Source organism: Herpailurus yagouaroundi, unplaced genomic scaffold (genome assembly GCF_014898765.1).
Source record: "Herpailurus yagouaroundi ecotype Mexico unplaced genomic scaffold, PumYag 28, whole genome shotgun sequence".
Classification (NCBI taxonomy): domain Eukaryota; kingdom Metazoa; phylum Chordata; class Mammalia; order Carnivora; family Felidae; genus Herpailurus; species Herpailurus yagouaroundi.
The window spans coordinates 108547959-108561680 of record NW_024412376.1 but is presented as its reverse complement, the minus strand read 5'-3'; the positions used below and the strand labels follow the sequence as shown (position 1 = coordinate 108561680).

General features: G+C 37.3%; 1 protein-coding gene across 1 annotated transcript; it reads left to right on the top strand.

Moving 5' to 3' along the window:
* The first annotated feature begins 9717 nt into the window (after nt 1-9717).
* CXCL8 (C-X-C motif chemokine ligand 8) lies at nt 9718-13379 on the top strand. The gene is made up of 4 exons (XM_040481272.1): nt 9718-9852; nt 11244-11379; nt 11665-11748; nt 12223-13379. Exons 1-4 carry the CDS (start codon nt 9789-9791, stop codon nt 12242-12244), a joined length of 306 nt encoding a protein of 101 aa, XP_040337206.1. The 5' UTR covers nt 9718-9788; the 3' UTR covers nt 12245-13379.
* Nucleotides 13380-13722: the final 343 nt, after the last annotated feature.

Below are 13722 nucleotides of genomic sequence, written 5' to 3'. Positions count from 1 at the left end.
GAAATAACGTACAGCTTTGTACATTTGGGTTTAAGTAAGCAAAAGGCCTATAACTTTCACTACACCTTCAAGTGATTAAATGGTTAAAATTTTAAAAAGTAAGAACCACCGAGGTAATACCTAAAAAGAAAGCTGATCTGTTAGGTCTTAGCACATTTAAGGCTAACTAGACCAAACCTGTGGGACACCATTCGTGTTCACTCATTGACTTCTGGAAATACTGTATATCGTCTTTTGGACTCTCCACAGACAGGCGATGGAAAGAAGAGAGCAGCAGAGCCCTTCTCCATCAGTGAAGTCTACTCCATCACTGAAATTTCCTGTGCTTCTCTCCGTCCCTTATCCTGCCTGTTGTATTGTAACCCTCACCCCAAGCCCGGAAGCATCCTAAAAGCATTTGGATGGCTAATTCACCAAAGGAAGAAATTGTTGCCTGGCTGAGCTAGTTACTTTTTTATCTATCCACCACTAAATGATAGCATGAACTGAAACTGTAGTTTCCATACTAGATGCTTCTGAGTTCATGTAAATAAAACAATAGACAAAGATAAACATTTTCAGTTCCTGTTGTTGATATTGTTCTATTGGGGAAGGTTCTGAAAATTGGGGAATTTGTACTTTCATCAAGAAATGTTTATAGAGCACTTGTTCATTGGGGGCACTGAGCCAAGAGCAGGCACACAATGTAAACAAGACAGACATGCTCTCTGACCTCATGGAATTTCCAGTCAAGTGAGTGAGACGTATCAACAAACAGTTACACAAATAGGTTGAATTTGCCTTACTTTAACAGAATTCACCAACACAGAGTTTGTACTCTGGACGTATTGTGTCTTAAATATTTCAAAAATCCCTAATGTCAAAGTCAGGAAAAGAACTAGTTAAGGTAAAACTCATATTATGAAACAAAAAACTTTAACACAAAGTTTTAAGAAGGAGAGTTGTGAGAAACAACATAAAGGAATTACAACGTAAGACTGATTTTCCACTTAAGCTACTTTCTTCCATTTGCTGAGTTTCAATTTGACATAGCTTTAAAAAAATTGTTTTAATATATTTTTTTACATTTATTCATTTTTGAGAGACAGAGAAAGACAGAGCATGAGCTGGGGAGGGCCAGAGAGCGAGGGAGGCACAGAATCCGAAGCAGGCTCTGAGCTGTCAGCACAAAGCCTGACGAGGGGCTTGAACCCACAAACCATGGGATCATGACCTGAGCTAAAGTCAGATGCTTAACCGACTGAGCCATCCAGGCGCCCCAACCTTAAAGTGTCACATGTCTATAAAAAGCAAAAGATTAAAATAATAAAGGAAACTTTGACAAAAGAAGAAAACTGTTCTTATGAAACTATAACACCTTAATTCAACATTTTCGTAACTCCTTTTTCTTCTGTCACTTGACTCAATTGCTTCTGTGACTCTTGTTTACCTCAAGACATTAACACACACATAAGTCCAGTCATTTCTAATATGGCAACTTCCCTTTCTGCCAAGTGATTTCATTTCCTATGATCTTTACTTCACACGAAAGAAACCCTAGTGACAAATAATATATAATTGTTATTTCAAAGATATATTTTATTGTAAACATTAGAATATACAGTCCAAATGGTTTTAATATAAATCTAACAAAGAAAATGGTTGAATAAAATTTTGCTTTATAGATTAAATAAAAAATGACTATAAGTAAACATTTATGTTTTTTTTCATACTGAAAGATCTCCCAAGTTCACAATAAATGCCTATTTCCACAATCAGCCTCTTCCTCCAATCCCATCCTTTAAACTCCATCTCAAAATCTCCATGGATTTAGGGGATAGAATTAGAAATGGTACTCAGTCCTTTGTGTATATGAATAGTACTTTTTTTAAAACACACGAATGTAAATTGAATTATTAGGTATAAAAAAGAAAGTTCTGCAAATGGAGGGGGGAGAAAGCAGCTAGGTGTATGCTCGAAGAGATTTGTTGTGTCAATACATCTTTACTTTTTGATTGGTAAACTTTTACAAAACGACGTGGTTCTCCCAATCCAGGCAAAGTTAAGTGTGACTTAAGTGACAGATTAGAGGGGAAGAAAACTAGCATTCACTGAGTATCTCCTATGTGCCAGGCACCATTCTTGACATTTTTTGTATGTATTTCCTCATTTAACTCTCACTGTGAACCTATGGAACTGGTATTATTCTCATTTTTCACACGAGGAAAGTGAGACTCAAAAAAGGTTAAAAAACACTTCTCGTGGTTGTTTGGCTGAGAAGTGGTAAAACTAGGCTTGAAGGTCAGTTTGTCTTAGTTCAACACCCATGCATACACTTCAGATTAAGTTATTCTGACTTGACATTGCTCAAAACAATTGCATTTAGCTATTTGATCCTCTAACTTGTCAAGACTGGAAAATGCCTTTTCTTTTAACATAGAACACTTTTAGCAGAAACAGCCATCTTTACTTAACTTTTTTACAAATTGTAAACTGGAGATATTGGAACTTGGAAATGGAACTAAAATGTCCTTGAGGTACTATGGCAGGTAAGTTATGATATTAACAAAGTAGAGATAAATGTTTATTATCTGTAAAAAGTAAAAAAAAAAAAAAAAAAAAAAAAAACGTGTTTTACACCTTTCACTTAACTCTGAGTTTCATTGACTAAAATTTCAGGGGGTAGATATTTTCTATTTGTGATTTAGCATTAATGGCGTTGTAAGTCAACTCATTGATACATGTTCGGCATTTGTCTATGGTTCTGTTAATCTTGAGGATTGCTGAGCTGGAAGTAATTTCTTCAAAAGGAAGATTAGGAAAGGTGGCTCAGATATTAACAGCAGCAACTGCAACACCAGCATAGGGTCAACTTGCTCAAGGTGTCTTGGTTAATAAGTGTTGGACACGGCTCAAACCCAAATTCCTATCACTTCAAAGCACATTCTGCTCTATTACATAAATACAGCTTTTTGGGGGCGCCTGGGTGGCGCAGTCGGTTGGGCGTCCGACTTCAGCCAGGTCACGATCTCACCGTCTGTGAGTTCGAGCCCCGCGTCAGGCTCTGGGCTGATGGCTCAGAGCCTGGAGCCTGTTTCTGATTCTGTGTCTCCCTCTCTCTCTGCCCCTCCCCCGTTCATGCTCTGTCTCTCTCTGTCCCAAAAATAAATAAACGTTGAAAAAAAAATTAAAAAAAAAAATACAGCTTTTTGGTGGGTAGGGAGATAAGAAAAAAATAGCCCTAATTCTAAAATACCTATTTGCAGTGGTGGGGAGGAAGACTCAGATGATTTAACATACCAAAAGACACTCAGTTTTCCCGTGTGGGGAGTTTGATGAAAGAAGTTCTGTATCAGTGTGGAAAAGTAAATACCCATCTTTATGTTGGCTCTTTTTTGAGCTCTTCTCTCTCTTGGATGATAGATTTGGTCCCATGGCTGTGAGATCTCTGGATGCTTTTCTCTATTTGCTAAGTGTTTCTCATGTCTCAGGAGCTGGTTGTAACTTAAATAAATAGCTAAAAGATTGATAGATCTATGAACTCTGCATTCATCCCTAGAGGGTACCAAAATATGTATATTTATGTGCAGCTTTACTAGTCAGTGAAAAATTTCTCTCTACTCCACTTCAAAGTGGCATTTCCTCAAACATGCTGATTAGCCCTTTCCCCTACTCAGCACCCCATTTAGTCCCACTCACTATGCAATGACCCAACAGGAATCCTTTATAAAGGTGGAACAAGACTAGAATTATTCCCACTCTACTCACTTTGTTCTTGTCCATCCTTTTGATGGAGAGTGGAGTTCAAGGACATATACATCAAAGTTACATTGTGAGAGATGAACAACATTTGCAAAGAGGTAATTTTGCCTTATAAATTAAAAATAAAAAAAGGTTTTCCCCTCCATTAAAAAAAAAGTGAGCACCTAGGTTAACTAGAACTCCTGAGCTCAACCTCTAAGGATGATGTCAGGACGCAGACAAGACCCTGAGCCAAAGAAGGAAGGAAATGAGGAGATGAACCAGAGGGAAATGAGGTACTTCTGTAAGTAGGACTCAGCAAAAGTACAAAAGAAGCCCTGAGGGAAAAGTAAAAGCGTGTTTGTAAGTCCTTAGAACTCTGAGCTTCTTGGTGTCACTAGTATGATTGGGTCCTAATCATAATGGACTGGTTTATTCATGTCAGTCTGTCCATGTGAGAATATGTCTTCACTGAACAAGCCGGCACTACTGAAGCAGAGACTAGGAATTTTCTTTTAAGATGCAGGTCTTGCTCACATATCTCATCCTGACTCTTCCCTTTCTTCAGTCCTACCTTTTTTTCCATACAATGCTCTACAACTTCTGAAACCCAATAGTCATAGTCTCTTACATCTCATTACCTTGTAAGTACTTGGTTTTCCCTCCATTAGGAAGGCAGTCACTCCTTTTCCCCACCCCTCTGATCTTCCCATCTCCCATGTTAGGTCACAGTTGGGAAGCTGTTTCTTCAGAAAACCTCCATTCATCAATCAAAACTGCATCAGATGTCTTATTTATTTGCTTCCAGATCTTTCCACAATTATCTGTATGGCAACACCCACTGCTGTATTGTACTTGCTTGTGGAACTAAGTATCTATATTCTGCACTAGACTGGAAACTCTGTGAAGTCAGAGACTCGATCTTATTTATATAGTATTCCCAATATGTAGTAAATGAATAGATGAACAATCAAGTTCCAGAAATAGTGGAATTAAAAACAATATTGTACTCCATTGAACTGTATTGTTTCGAAACATGTACTTTGCTATAAAAGGTAATATAACTCATGTGCTGTTTTGTCCTCAAATCTTAGGTTGGTTGTAGGAAGAGAAAGAAAGAAACATGACTACAGGCATACCTCAAAGAGTGCAAGTTTGGTTCCAGATCACCACAATAATGCAAGTCAAATCAATTCCTTGCTTTCCCAGTGCCTATAAAAGTTCTGTTTACACTATGCTGTAGTCTATTAAGTATGCAATAGCATTGTGTCTAAAGAATAATGCACACACCTTAATTAAAAAGTAATTTATTGCTAAAAATGCTAACCATCATCTGAACTTTCAGTGAGCTGTAATCTTTTTGCTGATGGAAGGTCTTGCCTCAATGGTTATCTGTTGACTGATCAGGGTGGTGGTTGCTGAAGGTTGGGGTGTTTGTAGCAGTCTCTTAAAATAAGACAATAATGAAGTCTGCTGCATTGATTGACTCTATGAATGATTTCTCTGTAGCATGTGATGCTGTTTGATAGCATTTTATCCACAGTAGAACTTTTGTCAGAACTAGAGTCTTCCTTCTTAAACCCAGCTGCTGCTTTCTCAACTAAGTTTAGGTTACATTCTAAATCCTTTGTTGTCATTTCAACAATCACCACAGCATCTTCACCAGAAGTGGTTTCCACCTCAAGAAACCACTTTCTTTTGCTTATCCATAAGAATCAACTCCTTATCGAATCAAGTTTTATTACTGAGATTGCAGCAATTCAATCAACATCTTCAGGTTCCACTTCTAATTCTAGTTGTCTTGCTCTTTCCACCACATCTGCAACTATTTCCTCCACTGAAGTGTTAGTCCCTCAAAGTTATCCATGAGGGTTGGATTCAACTTCTTCTGAATTCCTGTGAATGTTGATATTTTGACCGCTTTCCACAGACCACAAATGTTCTTAATTGCATCTAAAATGATGTATCCATTCCGGAAGATTTTCAATGTACCATAGCCAGATACACTAGAGAAATCACTCCGTATATAGCCTTATAAAATGTATTTCTAAAATAATAAACCTTGAAAGTTGAAATTACTCCTTGATCTAAGGGTCACAGAATGGATGTTGTGTTAAGCAAGCATGCGAACAACATTAGTCTCATTATACAGTTCCATCAGAGCTTTTGGGTGACCAGGTGAATTGTCAATGAGTAGTACTATTTTGAAAGGAATCTTTTTTTCTGATCATTAGATCTCAACAGTGGGCTTAAATATTCAGTAAACCATGTTGGAAACACATGTGCTGTCATCCAGGCTTTGTTGTGCCCTTCAGAGACCACAGGCAGAGTAGATTTAGCATAATTCTTAAAATCCCTAGGATATTGAGAAGGCAAATAAGCATTGCCTTCGACTTGAAGTCCTCAGCTGCTTTAGCCCCTAACAAGACAGTCAGCCTGTCTTTTGAAGCTTTGAAACCAGACATTGACTTCTCCTCTCTAGCTAGGAAAGCCCTAGATGGCATCTCTTCCAATAGAAGACTCTTTTGTTTACACTGAAAATCTGTTATTTAGGGTAGCCACCCTCATGAATTATCTTAGTTAGATCTTCTAGATCACTTGCCACACCTTCTGCATCAGCACTTGCTGCTTCAATGTGCACGTTGACGTGGTGTAGATCACTTCTTTCTTCACACTCCATGAACCAACCACTGCTAGCTCAAACTTCTCTTCTACAGCTTCCTCACCTCTTTCAGCCTTCACAGAATTGAAGAGAGCTAGGGTCTTGCTCTGGATTAGCATTTGGCTTAAGGGAATATTGTAGTTGGTGTGATGTTCTACCCAGACTGCTCAAACTCTCTCCATATCAGCAAAAAAGCTGTTTTGCTTCTTATCATTCATGTGTTCACTTCTAATTGCCTTCAAGAACTTTCGCTTTGCATTTACAACTTAGCTAACGGTTCAGCATAAGAAGCCTGGCTTTAGGCCTATCTTAGCTTTTGACATGCCTTCCTCACTAAGCTTAATCATTTCTAGCTTTTGATTTAAAGTGAGAGAGGTGTGACCTTCATCTCACTTGAATATTTAGAGGCCATTGTCAGATTATTCATTGGCCTAATTTCATAATTGTTGCATCTCAGAGAATAAGGAGGCCAGAGAAGAGAGAGAAAGATGGGGAGTAGCTGGTAGGTGTAGCGGTCAGAATACACACATTAGTGAGTTAAATTTGGCATCTTCTATGAGTGTGGCTGGCAGCATTCCAAAACAATTAAATGGTGACCTCAAAGACCACTGATCCACAGATCACCATAATAAATATAATGAGAAGAAAACATGTGAAATGTTGTGAGAATTACAGTTGTGACACAGAGATAAAAGGTGAGCAAATACCGTTAGAAAGATGGCAGTTATAGACTTTATCTTCAAAAGGTTGCCACAAACCTACTTATAAAAAACACAGTATCTGCAAAACTCAATAAAACAAAGCATGATAAAACGATGTATGCCAGTACCGGGAAACCAAACAACGTCTTTGGAAAGCACTCAAACATTACATTTCCCTCCCCACTCACTCACTGTGTGGACAAACTCACTGCTTTATTGAGCTTCGTGGGAAATATGAGAGATGTTGAATCTACCGAATTGTTTATAAATTGTGCACTTGCCCAGAGTTGGACTGAGTTTTAGTTTCTTTTTCTTAGTGTCTCTTCCCTGAGAAAACACAGACTAATCTCTGAGGACTGAAGAAGGATGGAGTCATAAAAAGATGGCTTTGTAGCCTAGTGTCCTGAAGAAAAGTTCTATGAACTCCCCTTTTGTGCATGTGCTTTTAGACCAGTGTTCAAAAGAGTAAGTTTTGGGACCATCAACACCACAACTTAGATATATGAACTTGGAAACATTGTGAAGTGTCCTCATCTGTTAAATGAGGACATTATTACTTATCCCACTGCTGTGAGAGTTATGTCCTCATCTGTTAAATGAGGACATTATTACTTATCCCACTGCTGTGAGAGTTAATTAATACACCCCTCCCCCCCACACACACCCATACTGTCCCTGACATCAAGTAAATTCAAGTGATATGTAAGAAGTTGAGCTGAGATCACTACACAAATCTTTTTTTAATGTTTATTAATTTATTTGTGTGTGTGTGTGTGTGAGAGAGAGAGAGAGAGAGAGAGTGTCAGCATGATGGGGGAGGGTCAGAGAGAGAAGGAGAGAGACAGAATCCCAAGCAGGCTCCACACTGTCAGTACAGAGCCCGATATGAGGCTGGAACTCAGGAACCATGAGATCATGACCTGAAGAGTTGGACACTTCACCAACTGAGCCACCCAGGTGCCCCTACTACACAAATCTTTCAGCAAAGGAAGTTTTCTTCCCAACCCACAAATGTTCCAATTCTGAAACATTATTACCCTTGCTCTAATTTTCAATCTTTTTTTTTTTTTTTTTTGGTCTAAGAATTTAATTTAAATTTTATATCAGTGTTTAAGCCAGTTACTGCCTCAAGCATTCTGGAATTCTATAGATTATAAGACTCTCCATATTCCAGATTTTCATTTGAAAGAGCAACTTGAGTGCTAATGCTGTCAGAATTTTATCTGGAGCTTTAATTTTAGCAAACCATAACTGGAACTGATGATGTTTCTATTTTATTGTATTGTTACCTTACATGGTGTGAGCTGGTTCAACTGGTTTTTCAGCAACTGATCTTCTTTCAGGAATGCCTCTAAGGCAAATGAGATTTTTAGGAAATCATTATTGGTTGAATATCCTTGCAGTTTGCAAGTGGGTAATCTGACAACAATGAGAAATATAAGTCATAACTCTTGGAATAGGTGAGAATTTACCAGTTCAAAAGTTCAGCTAGGAAGTTTACATATATTAACTTTATGCGACAAGGTGGGGTTATTTAACCCATTTTATAGATACTAGAAACTGTAACTCAGAAAGTTTAAAAGCCACACAAAAATTAGGTGGCTGACCGAGTTTGAACCTGGATGGTTTTTCCACTAAGCATACACGGTTTGTCTTTCCATTAGATACTACTTAATTCTACCCTTATCAAGTAGCCCCAGGGAACCTCTTCCTGGAGCACAGACATATCTTCATCCATGTGTCCTTGAACAATGTTTTTAGGTAGAATGTGCTGTTCTCCTTCATCTTCTCCTTCTTCTTCAACACCCTGCTCACACTGTTTCTGGAATACTCTGTCCTTCTGTCCCTGTTTGAATTAAAATCTCGGTACCACTTGTCTGTTCTATAATACAGTCAGGTCTGTGTATTGCTTTCTTCTTATGACAGACCAAACTCTCTGAGAACAAGTACTTAATCTTGTCTATCTCTAGATCCCCGCACTACTCAGAAGTTACTTGATAAATATTAGTGGAACCAAACTGAAAGGTGTGCCTTTTCATTCTTTCAAACATACATTAGAAAACCAAATCTTTTGAAAACTTGTAATACTCTCCTTGAGAAGAGTAATGGTTTCTGGAAACTTTCCAAAATATGCAGAAACGGACTTCTCAAAATTGTGTCTCTAATAAAAGTGGTTGTCAAGATTACTTTCTCTATCATTACAGCACCTGTAATTTCCCTAGAGGAATGACCATACCCTAAAAGAGTTATCACAAATGACCTTTCTCTAACAATTGCCAGATGGTACTCCAATAAATTTATTTATAAATTTAAAAAGTACATCTGATAAGAATGTGTCAAAGAAGAGAAGCTTGAATGTGTAACAGTTATTTTGAAACATGGTTGAAGAAAATGTTTTTAAATGAAATACATTAAATAATGTTAAAGATCAAATAGAATTTCCATCATGCCAAAAATCTGATAAGAGACATGTTCCAGGAGTGGGATGACTCAGGTCTGCTCACAAAGGGCAGGCAGACGGTTGCATATTGTGGAATTTCCTCTGACATAATTCAAGAATGAGGGTGCATATTCTCCGCTGCTGTGAATAATATAAAAAGCCACAGAAGTTCTCCATCCAACACAAGTCCTCTGGGACAGCAGAGCTCACAAGCGTCTAGGACAAGAGCCAAGAAGAAACCAGAACTAAAGCACCTTGCGTCAACATGACTTCCAAGCTGGTTGTTGCTCTCTTAGCAGCTTTCATGCTTTCTGCAGCTCTGTGTGAAGGTAAGCATGCCTTTCTGATCTACCAGTTTTCCTGTGTCTAAATGTGATCCTTAGATTGCAAGATTATCCTTCCTGCTTTAATAACATTCTTCTTATTCAAGAAAAGGAAATAATATTTACAGTCATTCCATGTTCGATTGAAGTTTTAATTGTTTAGGTTTGATCTATACAACACTTAGAAAAGTATAAAGCTTGATTAATGTCTACATTCTGTTCCTATCATTCATATTCTGTAGTATGCATACATTTAATTTAAATCTATAATTTAGAGTGTATCTTATTAGAGGCTACAATCACCCATATTATTACTAACTAATATCAAGTATGGTAAACCTGGTAATTTTACCCCTTGTGCTGTTTTAGTGACCAGCTTCAGACAACTATCAATTCCTATTTGGTTTAAAGACACCCTGACAAATTGTAAACCTTTTGGGATCCCTCCTATGAAACAAATGCAGTTAGAAATATTCATAACGGGGCGCCTGGGTGGCTCAGTCGGTTAAGCGTCCGACTTCAGCCCGGGTCATGATCTCGCGGTCTGTGAGTTCCAGCCCCGCGTCGGGCTCTGGGCTGATGGCTCAGAGCCTGGAGCCTGCTTCGGATTCTGTGTCTCCCTCTCTCTCTGCCCCTCCCCCGTTCATGCTCTGTCTCTCTCTGTCTCAAAAATAAATAAACGTTAAAAAAAAATTAAAAAAAAAAGAAATGTTCATAGCATGTAGTTTCTATATATTTTTTCTTTTCTGTTAAGCATTAAGGATTTTCCCAAGATATGAGATATCTTTGTGCAACTTACTTATCTATTTTTATTAACTTTTTCTGAAGGCAATTTCTCTGTTGTTGAATTTTAATTTACATACTGTAGGTAACATTGTGGCATCATAGAAGGTTGCACAATATCAAGTAGAAAAAAAAGTACTGTGAGGATGTCACCATTTCACAAAGGCAACTCCAAGTCTCTATGCGGGAAGTCAATCAATTCTGTCATTAGTGACAGTTTGTTATTTTATTTCATTTTTATTTTAAAAGAGAGATTGAGAACGTGAGTAGAGGAGAGGGGCAGAGGGAAAGAAAGAGAGAATCTCAAGCAGGTTCCAGGCTTAGCATCGAGCCAGATACAGGGCTCAATCCCATGGCCTTGGGATCATGTTCTGAGCTGAAATCAAGAGTTGGACGCTCAACCAACTGAGTCACCCAGGCGCCCCAACAATTTTTTTAATTGAATTTAGGAGCTAAGAGAATATCCAGGCTTCCACTCTGAGAATGAGTTTACTAAAGATGAGATGTTTAGCAAACATCCCGTCACTAAATGATCAGGTTGACATTAAGGAGAGAGTAGCCAGCAGAGCTGTATCCAGGTTGAAATTAATCCTGAATTGATTTTTTTTTCACAGCTGCAGTTGTGTCAAGAATTAGTTCAGAACTTCGATGCCAGTGCATAAAAACTCATTCCACACCTTTCAATCCCAAATTAATCAAAGAACTGACAGTGATTGACAGTGGCCCACACTGTGAAAACTCAGAAATCATGTAAGTACTTTCAAAAGTGATTAGATATTTTACTCCAGCAAACCTATAATTGAGGAAGGTAGAAATGTCATACAAAGTTCTAGGCACAGGAACACAGCAGTGGGCAAGACAAGAAAGAAATTCTTTGTCTCCATGACATTTACATACAGTACCTCTCATGCCTCGTAGCTAACAACAACTTGAACTCAGATTTTATGCCTATATTTCAAGAACCACGACTCGAATTGACCACGGGATGTCTGAAACCCACTAAATACTGATTCAATCATATCTCTGTCATTTCAGTGTAAAGCTCGTCAATGGAAAAGAGGTGTGCCTGGACCCCAAGCAAAAATGGGTGCAGAAGGTTGTGGAGATATTTTTGAAGAAGTAAGTTGTGTTTTTTTGTTTGTTTGTTTTTAATTTAGATGCTTCATTTATTCTGAGACATACAGTCTAAAAGTTAGCCTCTAATTTTCTTGTTTCTGCTGGAAGACTACTCTCTAGGGATCTGCCCCTTTGACTTAACAAAAAAATAGCGGCAATAATGAGTTTGTTGTTCTCAAGACTGGGAAGACCATCCGTCTCAGTTTGTCAGGGCAAGTCTGGGCTTAAAATGTCATGCCATGCATCATTAGTATGGTTCCCTCAGAAGGGTCTCGGTTTGGATGATAACTTATCTGGTCTTTCTATTTATAGAAACAATAGTTTCAACAATAGTTGACAATTAGGACATTTCTAACACACGAATATCTAGGACTGTATTAATTTCCATAGTAAATGTATTTTCAAGATCCATACTCTCCTCCTGGTTTGAATAATGTTAATTTACAAAATTTTGATTTTAATTTTACTTCTTTTCAGAGCTGAGAAACAAAATGCATAAACAAACAAACAAACACATTCTCCATGGTTTCCAAGAATTCTTCAATAAAGATGCCAATGAAACTTCAAGCAAGCAAATTCACTTCAGCACTTCATGCAGTGTGTGGGTCTGGTGTAGGGTTGGTTGCCAGATAAAATAGAGTATGCTCAGTTAGATCTGGAGATTAGGAAAAACAATGAATAGTTTTTTTCCAATGTCCCATGACACTGTCCCATGCAATATTTAGACACACACACTTATGTTAAAAATATTATTTATTGTCTACCACAAATTCAAATTTAACTGGAAATCCTGGATATGTTTTGTAGTTATTGTTACATCTTTCAACCTCAACCTGCTGGCCAGGATACATGAATCCCTGTCCTTGTTTCCGTATTTATTCCTCAACTGGAGAAAAAGTATCAGTCACCATCCTACCTCACAGAGACGTGAGGACATGTGGAAGCACTTGAACTTTTTCTCATGTCAGGCGAATTATTATGTGCAAGTGAAACTTGTTTGCTTATTTATTATTTATATATTTATTTAAGACACAAATAGGGGAATCTCTCTGTATAAATTGGGGAAAATGGGAAATGAAGCATTGTTGGTAGGATAGTATAATGACAGTAGTGAATTTTTATTTATTTTGATATTAAATGATGTGACATTAGGGAACTATGTTGATCAAGGGTACCAGATTTAGCAAAATTGAAAACAAACAAGAGACCCAATTAATTTTTATTTCAGATAAACAATGAATAATTTTTTAGTATATGTATATTACTATTTATCTGAAATTGTAATTGAACTAGAAATCCTACTTTTATAGTCCTAGCCTTGTCTTGTCACTGCCTGCTTTGTACTGGGCTGTGTTGAATTGTAAGAATCCTGAATTATAATTGTTTCTCAAAGAAGCAAAAATTCAACAAGCAAAATTAACCAAATAATTTCTTGCTAGTTAAAACTTATTTATTATGTACAAATGGATTCTTCTAATTTTATTTAAATTATTGTGTTTTTAAACACTGACTTTATTTTCTGACTTGAAGATGCTTTTCTGTATTCCCAAAGAGATTTTTTTCTGCTGTTTGATGGTGTGGAAATCTAAGTGTAACTATGAAACAAATTAAAATAAAACATATTGTCAAAGTTATTGGGTGTTTGTCTTTCTTTAGTAGTTTTAAAAGTTATTGTTTTATAACTTTTTATATTAAAAATAATATTTTACAGTAAAAGACATAAATGTACTATCAACAATAGCCAAAGTATGGAAAGAGCCCAAATGTACATCGATGGATGAATGGATAAAGAACAAGTGGTATATATATATACAATGGAGTATCACTTGGCAATCAAAAAGAATGAAATCTTGCCATTTGCAGCTACGTGGATGGAACTGGACGGTTTTACGCTAAGTGAAATTAGTCAGAGAAAGACAAAAATCATGACTTCACTCATATGAGGACTTTAAGAGACAAAACAGATGAACATAAGGG